This window comes from Streptopelia decaocto (assembly GCF_964273445.1).
Source record: "Streptopelia decaocto genome assembly, chromosome: 2".
Taxonomy (NCBI): Eukaryota; Metazoa; Chordata; class Aves; order Columbiformes; family Columbidae; genus Streptopelia; species Streptopelia decaocto.
In genome coordinates this window covers 35910564-35931330 of record NC_138655.1, presented here as the reverse complement: position 1 = coordinate 35931330, position 20767 = coordinate 35910564, and the positions used below count along the sequence as shown (strand labels likewise).

General features: G+C 40.4%; 1 protein-coding gene across 1 annotated transcript in view; it reads left to right on the top strand.

Annotated features, from left to right (window-relative positions):
- Positions 1 to 720: 720 nt before the first annotated feature.
- LOC309435810 (uncharacterized protein C8orf34 homolog) overlaps positions 721 to 20767 on the top strand; it is a gene marked incomplete at both ends in the record, with an annotated part of 142163 nt that continues 122116 nt past the window's right edge. Inside the window, 1 exon segment of the mRNA XM_082044554.1 lies at positions 721 to 789. Within this exon segment, the coding sequence (XP_081900680.1) occupies positions 721 to 789 (69 nt within the window).

Here is a 20767-nt window from a genome sequence, read left to right as displayed (position 1 = left end):
CTCCGCCAGGTGAAGTTTGCGAGAGCCGATCACGCCCGCACGCCGGGGAACTCCCAGCCGGGGCAGCGCAGCCGGGTGGGGGCCCTGGAAAAACGCCAGAAAGCAGGAACTCGACTCCATCGCCGTGTAAGCTCGTTCCCGGGTGGGCATGCAAGCGGCGGGGGGGCAGGAAGCAGAGCAGCCCCCGCCTCCCACCGGCTCTCCTTCTCCTCCCCCTCCCCTCGCTCCCGCCTTTTGTGCGCCGGAGCCCGGCCGTTAACGGGCGCCAACGGCGGCGGCGCTGACAGGAGCCCCCGGCCATTGGCTTCGGGAGCCGCGCTGTGGCGAGGGCGGCAGCTCCAGCCGCGGCTGTTCCCGTAACCAAGGCGCTGCCAGGCACACGGGTGCTCACACACACACACACGGAGCCGCTTTTGCAGCCCTTCTCCTCCCTGCACTATGCTCCGCTCCAGGCAGAGCCCGCCCGCTGCTCCCTGAGAGAACACAGCCCGCCGCCGCCCCGCGCCGAGGTGAGCGGGCGACCAGCACCCACCCGGCTGTCCCCCGCTCACCTGAGTTAGCTCCGTCCCGGGGACTTCGGGCTGCCGCCCCTTCGCAGCACCTCCCCCCGCTCCCGCTGTGGCAGCCCTTGGGCGGCGGGGGAGTGAGCCGCGAGCAGCCGGAGGGACTGCAGCCGCCGCCGGGGGAGACGAGCTCCAGCCCCCGCCTCCGGAGCTCTTCATGGCGTCTCACCAGCAGACCAGGATCCAAGCCTACCTGGAGAAGAACAAGATCGGTCCCCTCTTCGAGGTAACGTGCGCTCTTGCCGGCCGGTTCCTTGCGGTGGGGGCGGGGGTGCTCCCACGGCGGCCGCGGCTCCCCGCGCAGCGCAGGTGAGCGCAGGGGCGAGGGCGAGTTTGCGGTGCCGCTTGAGTGTCTGCCCGGCTGGGGAGGGCAGGGCAGCGCCGGCACCCCCAGCCCTGCGCGCCGCTCCACGCTTGTCTCCTCGTGTCCCTCCGCGCAGCCCTTCCCGGCCACCCCGTGGATGCGCCCCGCTTCCTCGCCCCGCCACGGACGCGCCGCCCTCCGCTTCACATGCAGCGGCCGTGAAACAGGTGCCCCTTCGCCCTCCCACCCGCGGCCCCGGTCCCTGGAGGCGGCCCCGCGGTGAGCTGCCCGCCTCGCCTCGTCGGCCGCGGAGCCCGCGGTGGCGGGACGGCCGCCCGGCCCCTGCCGTGGGGAGCCGCGCACCGGATCCCTTGCCGTGCGCCGTGCGGGGGGGTGGCGCTCCCAAGCCCCCCGGTGTCCAGGGCGGCAGCGCTGAGCAGCGAGCCGCGGGGGGTGGGCGCCCGCACGGCCCGTGGGCGAGACCCGAGGCGCCGTCCCTTCGTGACCGGCTGGGAGAGGTGGATGCCCCCTCACCGGGACGCCTGCCCGCTGGACCGGGCACTTGAGATGAAATCTGTCCTGCGAAAAGTCCATGTCGATGGTGTTTTCTGAAATTTGGATTTGCAGTCATACACTTGGGAACCGTATTTTTGCTATATATTTTTCTTGGTCCTACAAGGATGCACTTGCTTGGGTTTATACATGCACAGTGTGCATATTTTACTATTTCTGTGCATAAGCTATGAATGCTTAGAATTTAAAAGAGTACTAGAGCAATCGTGATTATAATTTAATCATTCTGTTTCTCATACCGTTTTTACATCTAAATGCACATACATTATACTTTGTCAGTATTATCCCAAGATAAAAGTCTCCCCTTTTCAGTATTTCACTTGTTCTCAATCAGTACTGTGTATGAAATCTCTTTTATTCTGGTGGAGCATATGGGTAGCGTTTGCCAACCATCATAAGAGAGGTTCAAATTTTGTTAGAAAACTGTCCGCTAAGGGTCAGTTTTCAGATTTTGTATAGGCTGTGCCTGTTGTGACAGATTATGTTGGCTCAGTGTCAGAGGTGCTATGTTCATGCAATAAATAAACCCCCTTTTGATGGAACTGTAACTAGGTACTAGTGAACAGCAGGTGATTTTTTTCTAGTTCTAGAATTCATAGAAACAGAAACATTTGTGTAGTCCAATTTCTCAATAAAAGACTGTTCAATCAACACAGTTGCTAGGGCTATGTACGTAACTGACACCTGTATATTTCAATAGGAACTAAGGGTTTTTGAGGAGTTGGGCCTTTGACAGCTGTTGTTTTCTTGTACATTTTTTTTAACTCATTGTTTCACACATTAGAATTCAAACAAACTGCTTGACATCACTATTCTGAGTCATTGTGTTTTAACCTAGTTTCTCAGTGTAAGACGCTCATCTCTATTTAAATAGGAGGATGCTTTAGTTATCAATAGTGGAGGAAAAAAATGAAGTTGTATTTCTTACAGCATTTCATATATTACTGAATATTTCACTAATCACTATAATGTAGGAGTTTCATTGTGGAAAGCTCTTCACTGTCTACAAGTTATTAGTGCACTCCTGGGTACCAGCAAGAGATTTTTTTGTGAAATCCACATAGACCTGAATACTAGGGAGTGGATTCAAGATATAGGGCTGTAGCATTCATATAGCTGTTGGAAGTTTTTTGAATCTATAACACTGAGAGGAAGAGGATCATAATTCTTATCTCCTCCACTTCCTGATTAGCCATTTAAAATCTGCTTATGTATTTTATTTTGGTGATGTATTTGTTGTTGTTCTCAACAGTTTTTAGAAGATCTACAACCTATGTTTCATCTTGTAGCCTTTAGTAAGGGCAAGATAATGTATTTGAAGTTGACGGGAAGTGATCAAGGACTATGCATAGGGTGATGCTCGTGCTCTTTACTATTATATATGCATTGTGGTGTATCAAGAGTACCATGTACTCACAGTCAGGTGTATTCACTAATGCATCAGTTTTTCACGTCTGTAAAAGTTCTGACACATTGAGGAGAGAGATCTGTGCTTCATCTTTCATTCAGAAATAGCTAGCATTTTCTTATACCCCTTCTGGTTTTGATGCTAATTAATCACCACTTGTCATGGATGAGAGTCATCTTTTTTTTTTTCAGTGAGTATTAATTTTCTAATACCAAGTCAGAAAGTAGTAGACTTAGATTCAATTTTCCGCAGTGTTATTTGCTGAGCAGGTTGTGACTGTAATTACTCAATCTATGCTTCAAGCCAACATTTTAGGGAGTACATAAAATAATATTGGGTGATTGAAGGCAGTCACAGGAAAGACAAAAGTGGAGAGAGGATGTGCAGGCTTTTTGAGATGAAGGCAGGGCAGGTGATGCACAGATTTTATTGTATACTTGCGTAATGAATTATCAGTGATCGGGAAGGCTTTACACCATAGATCTTAGACAATTATGTAGGCACAGTTAGCTGATGGCTGGAACACTTGATGGTGTCCTGACGATGAAGTGCAATTGAATTACAGTCAAGAGCAGTAGGTGCTGTTTGTCGCTAGCTGGTCATTCCATGACAATTGTTTGCAGTTATCCTGGTAGTGTCTCATTTCTCCGTTCTGTTCTGTACTTGTGGCCTTCTGTTAACTGTGGTGAGGGCTTTTTGTACTTCATTAACCAGCCAGTATGTGCTTAAGAACATCTGCTCTTTTGGACTTCATTTTTTTTTTTTTCTTGCCTTCAGCACATGCTGTATATGCTGATGAATTCAGTTTTATTTCTTTGCTGGAGTTTTGTGTTGTGTGACACTTGAGTTATCTTTCTAATTTGTGTAAAAGAGGAATCTTCAAGAGAAGTGCTGATTTGTGAGATGCAGGAAGACTGTAGGCCCACCCTTGGTTAAAAAGTTGCTTCCATGTCTATAAAGGTAGGAGTAGCCTTCTGAAGAAAGAATTGATGTGGTTAGACTGACTCAGCAGGCATCAGTCTTCTACTGACCACCAGTACCTGTTAGCAGGTAGTAGAAAGTCCTCTCCACTCAGCTATGAATGGTAACACAGAGATTTGCTTGTTTCCAGGCATTTTTACTAGTTAAATTCTTATTTGTGGCTTAGAGGTGGGAAGGGAGGTGAGTGTGAATTCGTGTGTGCATCTGAGACTATGTCAATTTGGAGGTTTAAGACAGACTGCAAAACAACTTCAGTGCTTTGGCATCATTTCCCCCTGTTGAACGTATGTCCTCAAATAATGTTTTTTTTTCAAAAATGTTACTTTGCTGCCAGTTCATCTTACATGTGCCTAAGTTTTTTGCAGGTAAAATTCCTGTGAAGCTATAGGTCAGCTTTTAAATGCCCCAGACCATGCATGTGTTGTTAGTGCTGACAGTAAGGTCTTTAGTTAACCCCTTAAATTCTGTCAGGTTTCATGAGCTGGCTTATGCTGTTCTGTGTTCCTTTTGGTTTTTTTTCCCCCTTATTCTTTCACTGTGAAAAGCTTAGGCATCGTCCTGTAAGAGATTTTTAGCATCTAATAATACTGTGGTTGAATACCTAGTTTAGATTTGAGGAATGCCTTTAGATACACCTCTCTTCTGATATTTTTGTGGTAACTTGTAGTATAGCACTACATGATTTTTTTTAGCTTTTTTTTTTTTTTTTTTACATTTAACTTGGAATGTAACAAGGATTCTAAATATGAATTGTGATGAGGCTTCACTGTTGTTTTTTCCCATCTTTCTGAAATGTGAACAGGAGGTGTGTGCCTAAAATTGGCTGGGACAGAGTATTCAGAATCAGCACCCACTCGTTTCTGTCTGAGTGAAGTATTGACCCACTTTGCATTTCAAGCATCCAATCCCACAAATTCTTTTTCTGTGCTAATAATCTCAATGAATAATCCTGATGCCTGTGAGTATCCATACATCTAGACTTCTGTATGACTGCATCTCTTCAGCATCCAGTTGTGTTCTCATTTGGGCAACCTGACAGTTTCTGTGAATTTGAAAGCTGGATCAGCATTCTTAAGAGCAGACTGCAATAAATCTTCAAGAGCTCTGCGATAAATTTAGTGTTTTGGAATTTTCTTATTTATAGAACTGCAGGTAAAAAGCTTCCGCAAGTACATTGTTGTTATGCAAACCAGAACTCTGTAATTCTTTGAGTTATAAAATGCCAAAATAACTCTTCTCAAAATAAACGTCTCAAAACCCTGGTTACTTAAGAATTTTTCTTGAACTAATGTGGGTTTAGGACTGTAACTTTTATTTTGAACAACATAAAAGCTCTATTCATATTACCACACTTACCTTGTTTTCTTTTAGCAGACAAAATTCCTGAAGCAAATATAATAGGATTTTTTTAAATTTTTTTTTTAGTTTATTGTGTTGGTTTTTTTCTACATGAGGTGGCATTGTTAGTGTATATTATATACTGGGCTTCCATTATGTAATTTAAAATCACTGTGCTTCTAACTTAGGCCTTAACACATCCTAATGCACCTATTTGGTGACTAACATTATTTATAGTGCACCTTGTGACTGAGTTAATCAAAGTTTGGGGGTAAGTTTTGGAGTTTGCACCGTCTTCAGAAGCAACGTTTGCTCTCAGTTCTTAAATACAGAAATGTAGACACAGTCAACTTGAGTGTCTCATTTACCAGTTTAAGATTCTTCATAGCATCAAATTAAGCTGCAATATCTGCCAAGTGAATAAGAGGAATGCTCTCAAAGAATTCTTTTGAGCTTGCTAAAATCCTCTTTTATGTTATTTTGGTATTATGCTTAATTGGTTAGATTCTATTGCTAGCATGAAAGGGTCTGTATTCTGGATGATGTGAATTTATATATAGAGAGAAGCATTAGATTTCAGGCAGCTAGATGGAGCCTTTGGAAGACCAAGTTTTTCAGTAGTTAGGCATCATGAATATAATTTTACATACTGATTAGCCAGTGACATTGGCTCCATCTTTCAGAGAAGCAAATACCAGCTGTTTTTCAAAGGGTATGTGGAAACCAGCAGTGATCTGGAAATGCTACAGTGTTACATAGTGGTGGTGGGGGAAATGTATATAAGTTCTAATATTTTTTTGCTGCCTGCTACAGTAGGACTTTGTGGTGGCCTTGATGTGCACTGAAGTAAAAGACCTACTTAAGGGGAATGAGAGTCAAATGGCAAAAATAGTGCAGAGATGTCTTTTTCAGAGAATTCACTGTGCATTTTGATAGTTGCCTTGGTATAGTTGTCTTTAAGGGAAAACAAGTGGAAAATCCTAAGTGAAACTATAGACAGACCCTCTTTCCATTAACAAATAGTTCCACGAGCAATGACTTAATGCTTTTTTTGCCTGGGTTTTTTGGTGACCAACAGAATACAAAAGTTGTCAGAAACTTCCCTGTGGACGAGGCATTCATAGTTATCTCCTGTGGAATCTGGGCTTAAGAGAAGAGGTTGTTCCTGAACAAGGAAAATCACATCTTTGGGTCTTGCTACCTGACTAGTTATCTATCAGCATTTGAAAGAACTGGCATTTTTGTGGTGTCTGCTCCTCTGGGAGTTTGTCTGAAATTACTCAAAGGCTTAAAAAATACTGGAATGAGACAGTGAAAGAGATCACAGATACAGCTATGCATTTGTGTGATCACAAACGTAGACCATAATCACATAAACCTTGTTTCCACAACAACAAAAACATTACTTTCCTGAGAGGGAAATATGGGGTTTCTTAATTGCTTAAAAAAAAAAAAAAAATCCTTTCTGGGCACAAGATGCACAAATAAATAAAAATCAAAGTTATATTCTTTGTGTAATAGTAATTAAATTTGAAGAATTTTACCTAAAATACGGAAGGATGAAATGAAGGAATCATAATAACTTGCTTTTGTTACATTAACTTTTAATGTTTTTGAACTCTAAAAATGACAATTACTCTGTTTCTTGAGAGGAGTAGCAGGAGGCATAACTAGCTTGCCATACAAAATAGCTGGGAAAATGAGGTAGTTCTCAATTGAGTTGCTCTCACCATGTACCAGCAGAGCCTCGCTGCTCAATGCTGAGGTCGAGAGCTAGCAGATGTTCCTGTTTAAAATAAAATAAAATGCCAGGAGTTTCATGTCTTTACTCCAGGACATGCACTGGGACAATGATGACTTTGAATTTTTGTCTGGCAACCCGTGTAGTAATGAATCAGTTTGAATCAAAACAAGACCATTACTACAGCTTTTTTTTTTTTCTTTGGGTTTTATCACATTATGAAGTCTCTTCCAAGTTCTGGATGATATTTAATGCATGCTGTTAATTAAACCTGAAGTAAGCTCTTCAACTGTTTTATTTTCTTTTGATTAATCCAATCTTTTGGTACAAAGGACAAATGTAAATATCAAATACTAAATAAAAATCTGTAATGGTTTTAACTCAGTCTTTATTTATTTATTTATTTTTTAATGTGTTCTTTGCTGTTACTGGTTTATACTTTCCCAAGTGGGCTGGATGCCATCCGTACATCAGAGTCAGCACAGTCTCAGCCTTCTGGTGGTTCTGGAGCTTCTGAGAGGGAAGGGGGCAGCTGATACCTTAACTAGCATTTCTGCCATGTGTGATGCACTGCTACACTCTTCTGGAGTAAGCAGGTTTTTTAGTTAGCTTCTCTATCTTGGCATTGGCTAAAAATACACCTGTTATTAGTGTTTACTTATTTCAAAGTGTTACTTTGTAAACAGAAGCATTAAAATAGAATTAGAAACATAATATCTGAAGCATTTAAACATGTTCTTTTCAGTTTTCCTCAATTTTGAAGGTCTAAGCAATACTCTCTCCCTTTTTTCAATGTCTTTTCTTAATGCTCGGTCCTTTCCATTTTCTGTCTTGTTTATGTAGAGGTGGGGACCGATAATTTCTCATTCTCATTTGTCTAGTGATTGTTGGTTGTTTTTGTATAGTGTTTTTTTTGTTTGTTTTTGTCTTTTTTTTTTGGGGGGGGGGAAGCATATGTGCTTTTATATGAGTGAAGGGTAATGGAGCCACTGTCTCTGCACTTGAGAGGTGGCTTCAGGCACTTTTATATTCCCCAACTTTTGGAACAAAGACTACCTAAACCCATTAATGGCTGTAATAGCCAGATAAAAATGAGCTGTTATTGCCTGTACACTTTATAATCTCCCTTGCACAGATGCATACTTTCCTATTCTCCTAGTTGTGAAGTATTAGAGTGATACCTTCTGTGTTAAGAGAAGATGCTTCTCTATCTGAAACCATGAAAAACAGTTAAAACCCAGCTGAAAGCAAAATAATTTTCAAGTAGAATTGTTCAGAAACTGTTGGCCTCCTGACTAACGCAGCGTGCAGTTTCAGACATTACTGAAGATGATGAAAAGCAGCACTTACTTGACAGGAGGAACAAGAATTCATGAGTTTTATTCTAGGACACTGGAAAAGAGCGTGATCACTTGAAATGTGTACCTATGGCAAGACAACCCAACATCCATATCTGCTCTCAGTATAGAGGGTAATATACCTTTAGAAAGCTTACAACAGACTCATTTTTGACGGTCTTAACTTTTATGTCAGGTACCATATGCCATTCAGGGTTAATTTCTTCTTTGGCTACTGAGATTCACTGAATACCTATTCCATCTGAAAGTGTTCAGGCAGAGTGTTAGGCTGAAGGTATGATGCCCCGCTGGTTTTGGTCTTCTGTCGTTTTGAGCAGTTTTCTTTCCCTAGTCACATAAAATTCAAGTATCATCTTTGCATTAAACATAGTTTCCAGTGAAACACCTCAGTTTTGAACATAACTTTGAATAGCACCACGAGGAAGTGTGTTACAATTATGGGAAATGCCCACACAAAACGAAGCATGCATGTGAACTCCCTTACCCATGCATGGTAAGTGAAAAGCAGTTTTACATTAGCCACCTCTTATAAAAATTCTGTCCATGTGGAGAGTGGAAATTGTTACCTTCTTGTCTCTTTGCTTGAAGTATTATTTCTCCTCATTTTGCAGCTCCCTGCAATATTAAATGAGTAGAATCACTCTATTCATGCATCAGATTTCTCTATAGTAGCTGGAACAATATGCTTATCAAGCTCTTTTGTCGGCTTTCTGGAGGAACTGTTTTCTGGGGCAGGAATCATGAGGGTTTGGGTCTTTCAGCTGTGTTGGAGCCTTTTGAACTGAATAATTTGGTGTTTTACTCCATACACTCTGACGGTTTAGTACTCAGCAATGCAGCTTGTGAGGCTGATCTAATAGTCAGTTGCTTTCGGTCCCGTTCATCTTCCTTGCTGGCTGCCCATTCCTGCTGTTCTTATTCCGGAACTGGCAGTTGTCTCATGCTACAGTCACCCAGTTTGGCAAGATGAAACAGAAGAAAAGTCTGCAAAAGAGTGGAGATTCTTGGTTTAGCTTGATGGGTCACCACATGGTCTGATGAGAAGCATGGCATTGACTCAGGAGAGAAAATGTAGGTGGCCAGAGGGTAAAAGGAGGGAGAGGACCACAGCCACCTCTTTCTCCAGTAGCAAGCTTCTAGATGGGCATAAGTGGTCTCCATATCACTCCATGGGTTTTAACTAACTGCTCAGCCCTGTATACCAGGAGCTTGTGGGCTTAAGTTAGCTTCATATGGACCTTGCCTTCTAAAGGGGCAGTTCCCCATAGATCAGGAGAATGTCATGGAGCTCAGCCCAGTCCCTTCTGTGAAGGAGCTGAAGAAGGAATTGAATAATTAGGGAGCATGGCCTAACGAATTAGGAGGAAATGGACCATATGAATACACTGAGCGTGAAAGTGAGAATGGATAGGAAGTGGAAGGGGATGGGATGACAGAGATTAATGCTACATTGCTAATGCCTAGTTTTTCTTTCTTTTCTTTTTGCTTGTAATCTGAGTCCCTATGGTGAAATGGTTACCTGGGATCTATACTTTTTTTAATTAAAGAAAGGTTCCAGTGCTTGTGGTTTGTGAGAGTATGACTGAAGGGTGAGAGACACAGGGCAAATAAACATTTCTTTAAATGATAAGAAGTTATATTTTCTCATATGTTTTGCAGTGTCTGACTCATACTTTTAGTACTTGATTTGGCAGCACTGCTTGGGTATAGATTTGCCAGGGAGTTAAATGCATCCTTAGCACTACTATTAACGCTGAGTACTGTGCCACAAACTCCTTCACCAAGATTGCATTACACTCTGATAGGCATTGCATCTCTGCTGACGTTTGTATAAGTGGAGAGGTAAATTGATGACTGTGAAGGACTTCTCTGATCAGGTATCTATCTCAAATAGAAGAATTCTGAATGATAAGTTCCATGATAGTGCACTAATGCAGAAAAGCTGCTAGAAGCCTGAATAAGTGGAAGCTGTCTCTTCTCTAGACTTGGGGGATTGTTCATGTAATAGAACTGAAAAGGAAGGGTAGTTTCATCTGTAGATGGCCTTAGGAAACACCCCATGGAAACAATTAGGGCAGTTAGGAAGAAAAGAAGGTTAATGAGGTAAATTCTGTAATAGTTCTGTAGAGGTGGATATGGAGGGCATGGGTGTAAGTAACGCAACAGTAAGTAAGGAGAAGAGAAGAGAGAGACAGGATAACTGGGTTTACTGGGATTTCTCAGACTGAAATGTGTATGTGTGCATGTGCGCATGCTATGCAATGCATATAAATGCTCTGAAGCATTGGGACACACCTGAGAATTCCACGTGTGCTGGACAAAGATCCTGTATAACTGCAGTAGGTGCTGTATGTTCCTGTTCAGATGGATCGTATCAACTACACGTGTCCAGGCCAGTTGGGCGTGACACTCTCGATACCCTGAATGTGACCTGAGTATTCATTTTCCTAAATATTCTGAATAATCTTGTCCTTCCTACCTAATCAAGACAAAGCAGAGATGTCCAGGGAAGCAAAAGCTGAGGGCAAAACCAAGGTTTGCAGATGCAGAAATTCCTCTGGGTGTGCCATCATGGAACACTACCCATAATTGTGCTGAGGATGAATTCTGCACAGAAGTAACCTTGGAGAGGCAGCAGGCCGCAAGTCACTGTCTTTTTAAGACACATCCTTTTGCACAATGTAGACTCCCAGAGAAAACAAACAAACAAACCACAGATGTTTCAGAGCTCTTCCTAAGTATGCCCTGGTTTAGAATAATGCCAGTAGTCTACTACAAAGTTTAAGATAGTGGAGCTATTTGGAGGCAAAGCTGAATGGAGACTTAGCAATATGGAGCAAAGAAAGGATACACAAAGAAAAGACTAAATTGCTAGCGTAACAGATTTACTTTTGGTTTCTTATCCTGTGAAGGAGGAATACCTGAAAAAAATAGGTAGCAGGGGAGAAAAAGGAACAGAGGTGAATAAGAAACTCAAGAGAATTTATTTTATTCAGTGTTTTCCTATGATAATAGAAAGAAGATTAGAAGAACGAAGTTAGCCAAAATGAAGATTCACTTAACATTTACTTAAAGACTGAAGAAAAAGTTAATAAGTCAGGAGAGCAAATAAAATATACAGTAGTTAGGGTATGGAAATGGGTAGGCAGTTATCTGGCTCCTGTTCCCACTTCTGCTACTGCTGTCCCGCTGCATTATCACATATTATTCTGTGTTTGTGTTTCTCCTGCCTTTGTGGTGTTTATCTGCACAGAGACTGCAAACCCCTCTGGCTCTTACAGTCTTCACATGGTTTAGAAGTTTTCACAGCAAGGCCCTGAGCTCATCATGGCCCTTCTGCTTCCTCTTTCTCCTTTGTGCTGCCTCAGTGCCGGGTGGTGCTATTAATCCCATTAATTTGTCTCACATGTTAAAAAAAAAAAAAAAATTGATTTCTCCTCCCTTCTCCCCTGCTTAGTGTGGTGGTTCAGAGCACTGACAGGTCTCCAGGCTACAGCACGTTGTGTCCCCACAGGGAGCCCTGCTGCTGGTGGTGAGGCCTTTACTCCTCACCAGGCAGATCAAGCCTAGCAATCAAATCATCAGGAATTGTCAGGGTTGGGAAGTTACTTCACTGTGTCAGAAACAAACAAAACCATACACCAGTTATTTGCAGGCATTGCTTTGTAAATAAAAAGCATTAGAAAATAAGATTAATAATGCTTTGGCTGTTATTAAAAATAGCTCTACAACCCCAAAACCTATCACATCTAAAATTATGTAGATCTCCTCTTCTAGAAATGAAGTGATTCTCAGTTGCTTAAGCCATTGCAGTCTTGATGGTAGAAGTGTCTAATGAGAAATGATGGATCTAACTACAGTTCTAGATACAATTCAATGATCTGTCCTTAAAAATTACCATTGCTACCCATTTAAAATTTTCAATCACTAGTACAATAGTACTTACTTAAATATCCACTTCAGCTTCTAGCTTGCTTGTAAAATATACTCTTTTAGTCCTTTCTTTGAAAACCTAAGCCAGAGGACAGCTAGTGGATGTTGCAGGTCATGTCCTGGGTAGGTTTGCCAGGACATGCTGACTAGATCTGCGGTAACAGTTTACATGGAAGAGACAGTCAAAGTGCAAATAACAGTTTTTAGAAATATACCAGTTTTGTGTATGTGTTGAAGTTACCTTGTTTGGGCTAGAAAGTGATTTTAATAAATTGATCCATATGATATAATTATTTGAATTTGGTTTTTTTTGATGGCTACTTTTAAAGCCATTTTTCCTGCTATTTTTTTTCTCTTGGAAAAATATTCGTTCACTAGCCTGTATTTTTGTTACACAGAGACCAAGATTAATTTTTTTTTTCATTTCGTATTTATGCTTTGCATTATGTGAAAATGGCTTTAATATTGTTATCATATACGTAACTTAGTTAATCTATAAGTTATAGAGTGGAAACTGTATCCTGCTTATGTAAGCTGATATTTATTTAGCTGTGGCCATTATCTCAGACCTAATTTATTTGTAGGTACGATATGATAAGTGTCAGCCTTCAGCCTGTGCAACCAATGCATTTGTCCTCCCAGAGGCCAAACGGAACTGTCCAATATACTCTCATTTCAGAGGCTTTTTTTTTTTTTTTCCAGTTTGTTATTGACATAGTTCTAAGTTTTCAGCTTCTCTTTAAAGTGAGGATGAGGAAGGTTTTTCACATTACTTACTTGGGTATAGGTATAAGGACTTGAGCATGCAAGTAACTATTTAATGGAACAAGGAATGAGTAATCCGTGCCACAGATCATGAAAGTGAACTGTACGCATACTTCACCTTTTTTCTGGTAGCATTGCATATGAATCTGCATTTGAATGAATCTTGTTTTCAGCCATAAGTGCTGTTATTATGCTGAGAGGTACAAAAGAAAGAGATAAAAAAATAACAATTAACAGTAGTTGGCTCACTTATACTTTAGCTTAAGTATTCATATATTGTATTTTGTGTTTGTCCTCAGGATGCAAGTTTTGCTACCTTAGATTCCTTCATAATGACTCATTGATAAGCAGTTGTGAGTAGGTCTGAGAATGTAAAATTTATAGCCGTCATTTTTGGTAGACAGGGATTGACAGCAATGTACAACTTAAGGCTGGGCAGAAATATCTTATTCCTTTTTTTTTATTCTTGTTGAAAAACACAGCTCCTTTAAACCTTTAAGTTTGATAAACTGAAGTGTTTTGTTAAAGCAACCTGTAGTATTTTTGTGATGAGTTGACTTTCAGCTGAACTTCCTCATTTGTCTGAATTGCTTGATGGAAATTATAGTTTGGATGGCTCAAGCTCCTACAAGCTCTTTCTGCGGCTTGACTATGCTGAGAACAAACTGATAAATCCTGTGTGGAAAACAGAGGCCTTAAATATCAATTACATTGATTCTGTCCTCCCTCTTCCTGGTTCTCTTTCATATTGACCAATAGTGATGACAAATATAGGCCATCTATATAAAATTAAATCGCTAGACAAGATTGCAAAAGTAGGATATTTAGGTTTTGTTTTCCGGAAGTAATGTCAAAAAAGTCCGTTGCTGATGGATAAAAAAGTGAGCAGTAGTATTTGGTAAAGTTAGATTATTGCCTTAGATTTGAAAAAGAAGCCCATGAGAATAGGCTGTTACGCCTGTGATGGTATTTCTTCTGAAGATGGACTATTAAGTCAATTGGCTATTCTCAGAATCTTCAGAAGAGTGTTTGGCCAAATTTTTGGTTTGGGAATAGGTGAACATTTATTCACTGGAAAAAATACTTCTGTATCTTATTTCTGTCACAATACCATTTGGGTTCAGCTGTAATTAAACCCTAGATATTTTGAGGCTTTTTCCAATTTAAAAATATTTGGAAGCATTTGAGTTGAAGGTGTTGCAAATAGTAGCTGTTACACTGCAAAAGTGCTTGATTATTTTTTTTTAATGACTATTTATAAAGTGTTTTTGTCTCATATTTGAGCATATGAAAATTTACCATAGTATTACATAAAATGGGATCTTGCCATCTTCTTAAATCCTTATAAAACCCTGGGTAGCTCTGCGCTCAGTGTTAACATTTCCTTCCCCTGGCAATTCTGCTACTGCGTCTCTCATACCATTGTAATAATCAAGAAGCCTTTCTCATAGCATCTTTTTGCCCTCCATTCAGTGGAACATTGAATTTATTTCTTCTAGTTTCCTGTGATATCAAAAGATTTTGCTGGCCCCATGTAGATCAAGAATAGAATAGAATAGAATAGTATAGTATAGTATAGTATAGTATAGTATAGTATATATATTTGTGGGAAAGGGGAGTGCTTTCTATGCTTCCCACCAGCTGGATGATTTTTGCATTTGATCCAATACTTGAGCATTATTTTTATATTTTATACAAAACCTGTTCAAATACTGACATTCAAGTTGAAAGTCAAGCTGAGTGAGTGTTATAGAATGTGTTTCTAAAGGTCCATGTGAGTGGTTACTGTGATATGTATAAAAGTGAACCACAGTAAGTTTGTATGAGCAATTATAAACCTAATTTTCAATGTGGTGTTTTTTTTTTTTTTTAACTTTGAAGCATACTTTTGTCATTACATAGGAATTGAGATTTGATAAACAAACATGAAATTTATACAAATCAAAAATGAAGAGAACAAAACCCAGTTATGTGCTGTTACAGTCCAGGGAAAGCTAACAGCACTGGCCGCAAGTGGAGCCTGCAGTGTTGGTGCAGCTATATAGTGCTGAGTGTTTAGAAATAACGCATTTGGCATTGGACCATCTCTTCTGCTAAACACTTGCCTGGCTGTAATCCACTGCATCTCATATTCTCTGTATATTGATGACAAAGTTTGATATTTTCCTTTCTAGAGTACAACAGATGCACTGTTCTTTCCCTTCTGCCGATCAGTTGTCTTTCGCTGAAGAGTCATTTTCTGGGGTGCCCTCTTCTGGGCACAGTTGTAGGGCATCCAGCCTCTGAGGAGAAAGTGTCTTCTCTGAAGCAAGTCTTCCAGTGACTCCTTCTGTACAGAAGCTGAATGGGGATCTGTTCTTCCTCATGGTGCTCTGGAGGAAGGGACACGCTTTGCAATATACCAAGTCTGGAAGGCATGGGAGTAGGGTGCGAGGCTTCTGTCTCTTCTGATGGTGATCTGGTCTCACTCTGTAACATCACCTGTGTAAATGGAGTTGTGCACTGGTTGAAGGAATGTTTTTGCCTTTGTGATTCCAGTAGCCAAACCTGGGTGACAAAAATCATCCAAGTTACAGTTCCACACAAGACATTGTAGTAATGTTTTGGCATAGGTAATTGTGATTTGAATGTGGAAATAACTTGATTAATGCAGGAGTGTCCTGATACAAGTGTTTAGATTGAGTCTCTGAAAGTACATCCTCCAGGATTAAAATAAATAATTTTTTAAATGAACAAAGCTAAATGTTACTTGGATATCAGTGCTGTTCTTAATATGACTACCAAATAATGCCTGCCATTTCCTGTCTTTTTGTGCCTTTCAGGGAATATGGTGGTGTCTTTTTTTCTGGGTGTGTTTCAAGATGTGCAAAAGGAATGCAGTAGGTTATCCTTCCTATATGTAGTTAAGTCAATTATCTGCTGAAAAACTCCACTATCTTAACAGTGTATTTTCACCTGCTGGTACAACAAAGAAAAGGTACCCTATTGTGATGGAAATGGTCCAGACATCTTGCAAATGAGAACTTCTGCCCGCTGAGTTCTGAGTCTTATTTCAAGGCAGCACAAAGCCAGCAGATGAGGTAAGGAAGTGAATGTGTGGAGGGGATTACTGGAGAAGCAGTAGTACGAGTGTGCATTTTGGGAAGCTGAGCTTTGTGCCTGCTTTGCAAGCAGAGGTTTTCCTTCGTAGGAGCAGTCAGTTCAGCAGCTTGTTGTTAATCCTCAGGAGGCTCTGTGTTCCCCTGGGTTCAGACCTCCACCTTCCCAAGTCTGTGTGTGTTCGAGCCTTGAAACTGAAGGGCCTGCTTTTTTGGAGAATCTTTGATGGCAGCCTGGGGGTTGTTCCACAAGTCTGGGCTGTTTTTAGGTGGAGACAGAGGCAGTGACGGTGCCTTCTTGGGGCTCAGGGAGGGCCATGAACCTGGCAGTGCCAGTGGGAAGCAGTTTGGGAACCCCAGAAAGTGGCTGGAGATGTGTAGACCCTGGGTAGCTCTGTGCTCAGTGTTAACATTTCCTTCCCCTGGCAATTCTGCTACTGCGTCTCTCATACCTGATTCTTCGTGGTTCGTGTTGCCCTCCAAGCTGCAATACTTCAAGCCTGCACTCTTCAGGTCAAAATGGACACCTGCATGTCTATGTGTGCCTGATTTTCTTTTTTTTTTTTTTTCTTTTTAAGTTTGGCTATGATAGAGGATAGTCATTCTCAGAAGTTTCTCTACTTCGAGCAACAGAAGTATCTATTTTAATTTGACTTGAAATAAAGACATTATGCATGAAGGTAGAGCATGTTAGAAATCTGTCAGAACTGTGAAAATAATATTAAGAAAAAAAAAGATATCATTAAAGCAGTTTCTCTGTCATCTTGCTCGCTGATGGGGAGAATCATACAAGTAATTTTGGCTTAACTGATGGATAATAAAAATGCATATGAAAGCAATCATAGGTGGATTTTACTTTCAACTGAACTGGAGTTATTAATGTGTTTTCCCAGCTAGGGCTGAAGGTAAATTCAGGTACACTGATATCCAACCAAAACAACATAGTGGTCATCATAATGTAATTTTTTAATGTATTATGCATGTAATACGTAATAGTACACAAAATGCTGGAAAGTCCCCTAGAGTATAGAAAAGAAAGATCAATATTGCGTTTTTATTAGTTAATGTAGTTATTAGGCTACCTATTATAATACTATAAATTAATGCATTTTTAATCAAATTTTATTGTTACATCTATGGGCTGATGGCTTCTGCATGGCAAAGATTCTTGCATTTAAAGAGACCAAGTCTTTTCATTCTCATTTCAGTGTGGGTTTTGCATTTTTTTGTTGATGGCAAAGTTCAAGTATATAATTAATCAAAAACGTTGTATAGTCCTAAATGAACACAGGTTAAAATAACCACTAATATAAAAGCGTTACTTGTAATAGTAAAAGAGATGATTTTTATAATGTCCACTTGCAGTTAGAAAAGCACTGAACATGAGCTGTGAAAGTGACTGTGTTTTCTCATAGGTGTTGAGAGCTCTCAGGTATCTGCTTGCAGATAGTCTGCAGTGGCTTTGGTGGTTATTCTGACAAGATACTGTGCATCCTATGTTACCTGTGAAAGGCAAATCAGAGTGACCTTTCCTGTGGGGGTACAGTACCTTTAAGTCAATCAAGCAACTACTTATATAAGAAATAACCTATTGTCTTCCTAAAATGCTATATAAAAAATACTCATTATTCTTATTTAAGGAGCTGCAGCCACATTTGCAATATATAAATTCTGCAGATATAAAAGAACCCTTTGTATTTTGCTGTGGTAAACATGAATTTCCAGATTTTTCTATGGCAGCAACTTCTGCCATTTCCAGTTCAGAAATCTCTGTTCTATTGGTGCATATTAAACATTTAGTTCTATTTAAAAAGCTGATTACAACATTGGTGTGAAGACTTATGAGACCAAGTCAGTCTCTCACAGGTAAATAAAAGGAAATTAAGATGCATATCTGAATAGATATTCATCTGTTCCAACTGTGTGAATAAAACTTGTAATTAGACTGAGTATTACTAACAGTTGTTTAGCTGCTGAACTAAAAGAACATCTCCAAATGACATGATTTAAGTAAATTCTAACAATCAGGGAGCATCTGTTAACTTCATTGGAATTTGTTTAGTGATCAGTACTTGAGCAAATTCAAGGTTAATTTATGTAGGCAGCTAAAGTCAGGAGAATTAATTCTGTGTTAGAACTTCCCCAACCTGAACTCTGGTAACTCACATTCTCCATTTCATGTCACTGTAATTGCTGGTTATTATTTGAACTTCCATGTGAATAGTTTAAAAATTCTTGGTCAAAATTTAAAAAATACAAAAGCAATTTTAATAAATATTTTATTACGTAGAACTTGTATAGAATATTTAATAACTTTGGCTCAACACACTGGAGAGCAGAACTTTTTAAAACATCATCTCATATTTATCTTTCTGTATAGCTTGAGTGAATTTAATGTTGTGGCAATGCAGTGTTAGTGGTATCCTTTTTCAACAGGAGAAGTAATATTGATTTGCCTTTTTCAGATAATGCAAGAGCTACAGTGTCTTGTTCCAAAAGCTGTCAGAGCAGAGTGCCTGCTAATGGACACCTGAGAGCTCAGAGTTTTTCTGCCAACACGTGCTTGACTGTCTGCAGCTTCCTGGTGTCTTGTTATCCTGGGGCTTGTATGTTACACATTAGTTGCATGCACTGGTGAAACCTCTGAAAGACCACCTCAGTGGTGGTTTCCAGGGGCAAACTTGACATTAGGGAATGAGCACAAGGCCAAGGCTCTGCTGAAAGTAAAGCTTTGATGTCCAAATGGGATTTTATTATGTAAAAGCGAGGCTAAGATAAAGAGGTTCGCTAACGTTCATATTTCTGTGATTGCAGTTATAGGATTTCTCAAGACCTCCTTTTTGAAATAAGGCCAACAATACAAAAATCATTGAGGGTGTGATTGAAGAAATGACATACATTTAGTTACAGGGCAAATTGCTGAAATTTCATTGGAGTCTGGGATTTGTTAGTCACGTTGTTAGGTCTGAACACCACATGGACAGTAGTATGTGTCTCAAAATGGTGATCCAGAAACCCCACATACTAAGCAAGAACTCACCCATAGTACTAAATGCCAAAGCACAAAGCAGTGTCTGAAATATTAGCCAGGTGTACAGTCAAAGCACAAAGCGGTGTCTGAAATATTAGCCAGGTGTACAGTGTCAAGCTGGAGTTGAAAGCAGGTGTTGCTGTGTAGTGTTTGGGAGATAACAGTTCCCTGTTTTCTCTTCAGCCATGGTTAAAAGTGAAGTAGCTCTCCACAGTGTCAAAGGTCTGTATCTATATTTTATCTAAATGCTGTTTAATGCTAGCCACTGGGTTGTGAAATCAGGCTCCCTCTTATGTCACTGCCTGAATTATCTATCTGTCTGTCTGTATATATCTTGCTGTGCAGTAGCACAGATTTAGCAGGCAGCTTAGAAAGTTTCCCCTGATACAGCAAAGCCTTGAGTTTAAGACAGTATCCTTTGTGGTGAGGGATGTGGGTTTAATTGCGTTAGGCTGATGGTAGGTTTATGCTGTGTCTAGGTTCCAGTATCCTGAGTGAGCACCATGGCTAATACGCAGCTGGCAGGCATTGACTGTACTATATTTGTGAGGGGTCTAATATTGGTCACTCGTTCGCATGGTCAGAGAACAGCAACTCAGTCAGACCTCTCAGGAATCTTAGGTGTGGATCTGTCTAGTCTTCATCAGGTTTTGCAGGATCTGAAAGACTTGTTGCTGGGAAAGTTCTGTGATTTTCTTAGGAATCTCTTGTAGATCCTTTTATCTTCTCTAGCACCTGAGTTACCAATCTCTACAACTGTTTACATCCAAAGACTCTATTATATGGACAGGTGATCCCATAGTGACCTTGTAAACCAATATTCTAAATTATTTTTTGTGTTGTTACATCTTTAGCTTTAAATGTGAAATTTAAATATGGTAAATGTGTTTTGTAAGTCTTTAAAAATTATAATCTTTTATGCTGAACAGACCTCTAACTAATCTACATGAATCTAGTCCTTTTCAGAAACCTGAAATCCAATGTCATCTTTACCCCTCTCTTCCTATTGATACTGAAAAGTCAGTAAAATGACTCCTAAACAGCATTTTGGAAGTGTTAAAAAGCAGGCACTTCTATTACAATGCGCCAGACACTCGGAGGATCACTCGTCTAATTGAGTGTGTGCATGATTCACACTTCTTGGTATTTATTACATATACCTATTGCATATTCATTTGTTTCTACTGCTTAGTTAATGCATTAGACATAAATTATTTACATAACCCCGCCCTTTGCCGGCAGTCCATGTTTGGTATTTGAGAGTCTTCATCGAGGGTCTCTAGTGGTTCCTGGTGGTCTTTGCAGCCTGGTGCTCCCCCCCAGTATTGGCTTCTTGACCTAATTTCTTGAGGATGCATATTGTGATTTTTGGCTTCTACTCAGCAAAAGTCATGCAGCTCTTTCTTCATTTAGTGGAACATTCTGCTTTCCCAGCTTGCAAGCCCAGGACATCCCTCTTTGCTTCATGTCCAGTCTCTATAGAGCTATTTTTTCTCTATTAGGTTTCTGTTACATTATGCCTGGCCTTGCTACATTAGGCCTAGTCTTGCTACATTATGCCTAAGGTTTCTAAAAGATTTTTGTTCCTCTTATCTCTATAACTGAAACTTCTTGCCACAACTTTTTATGCAACCAAAGTATGGACTTTGTTCATGTTAATGTAATGCTCAGAGG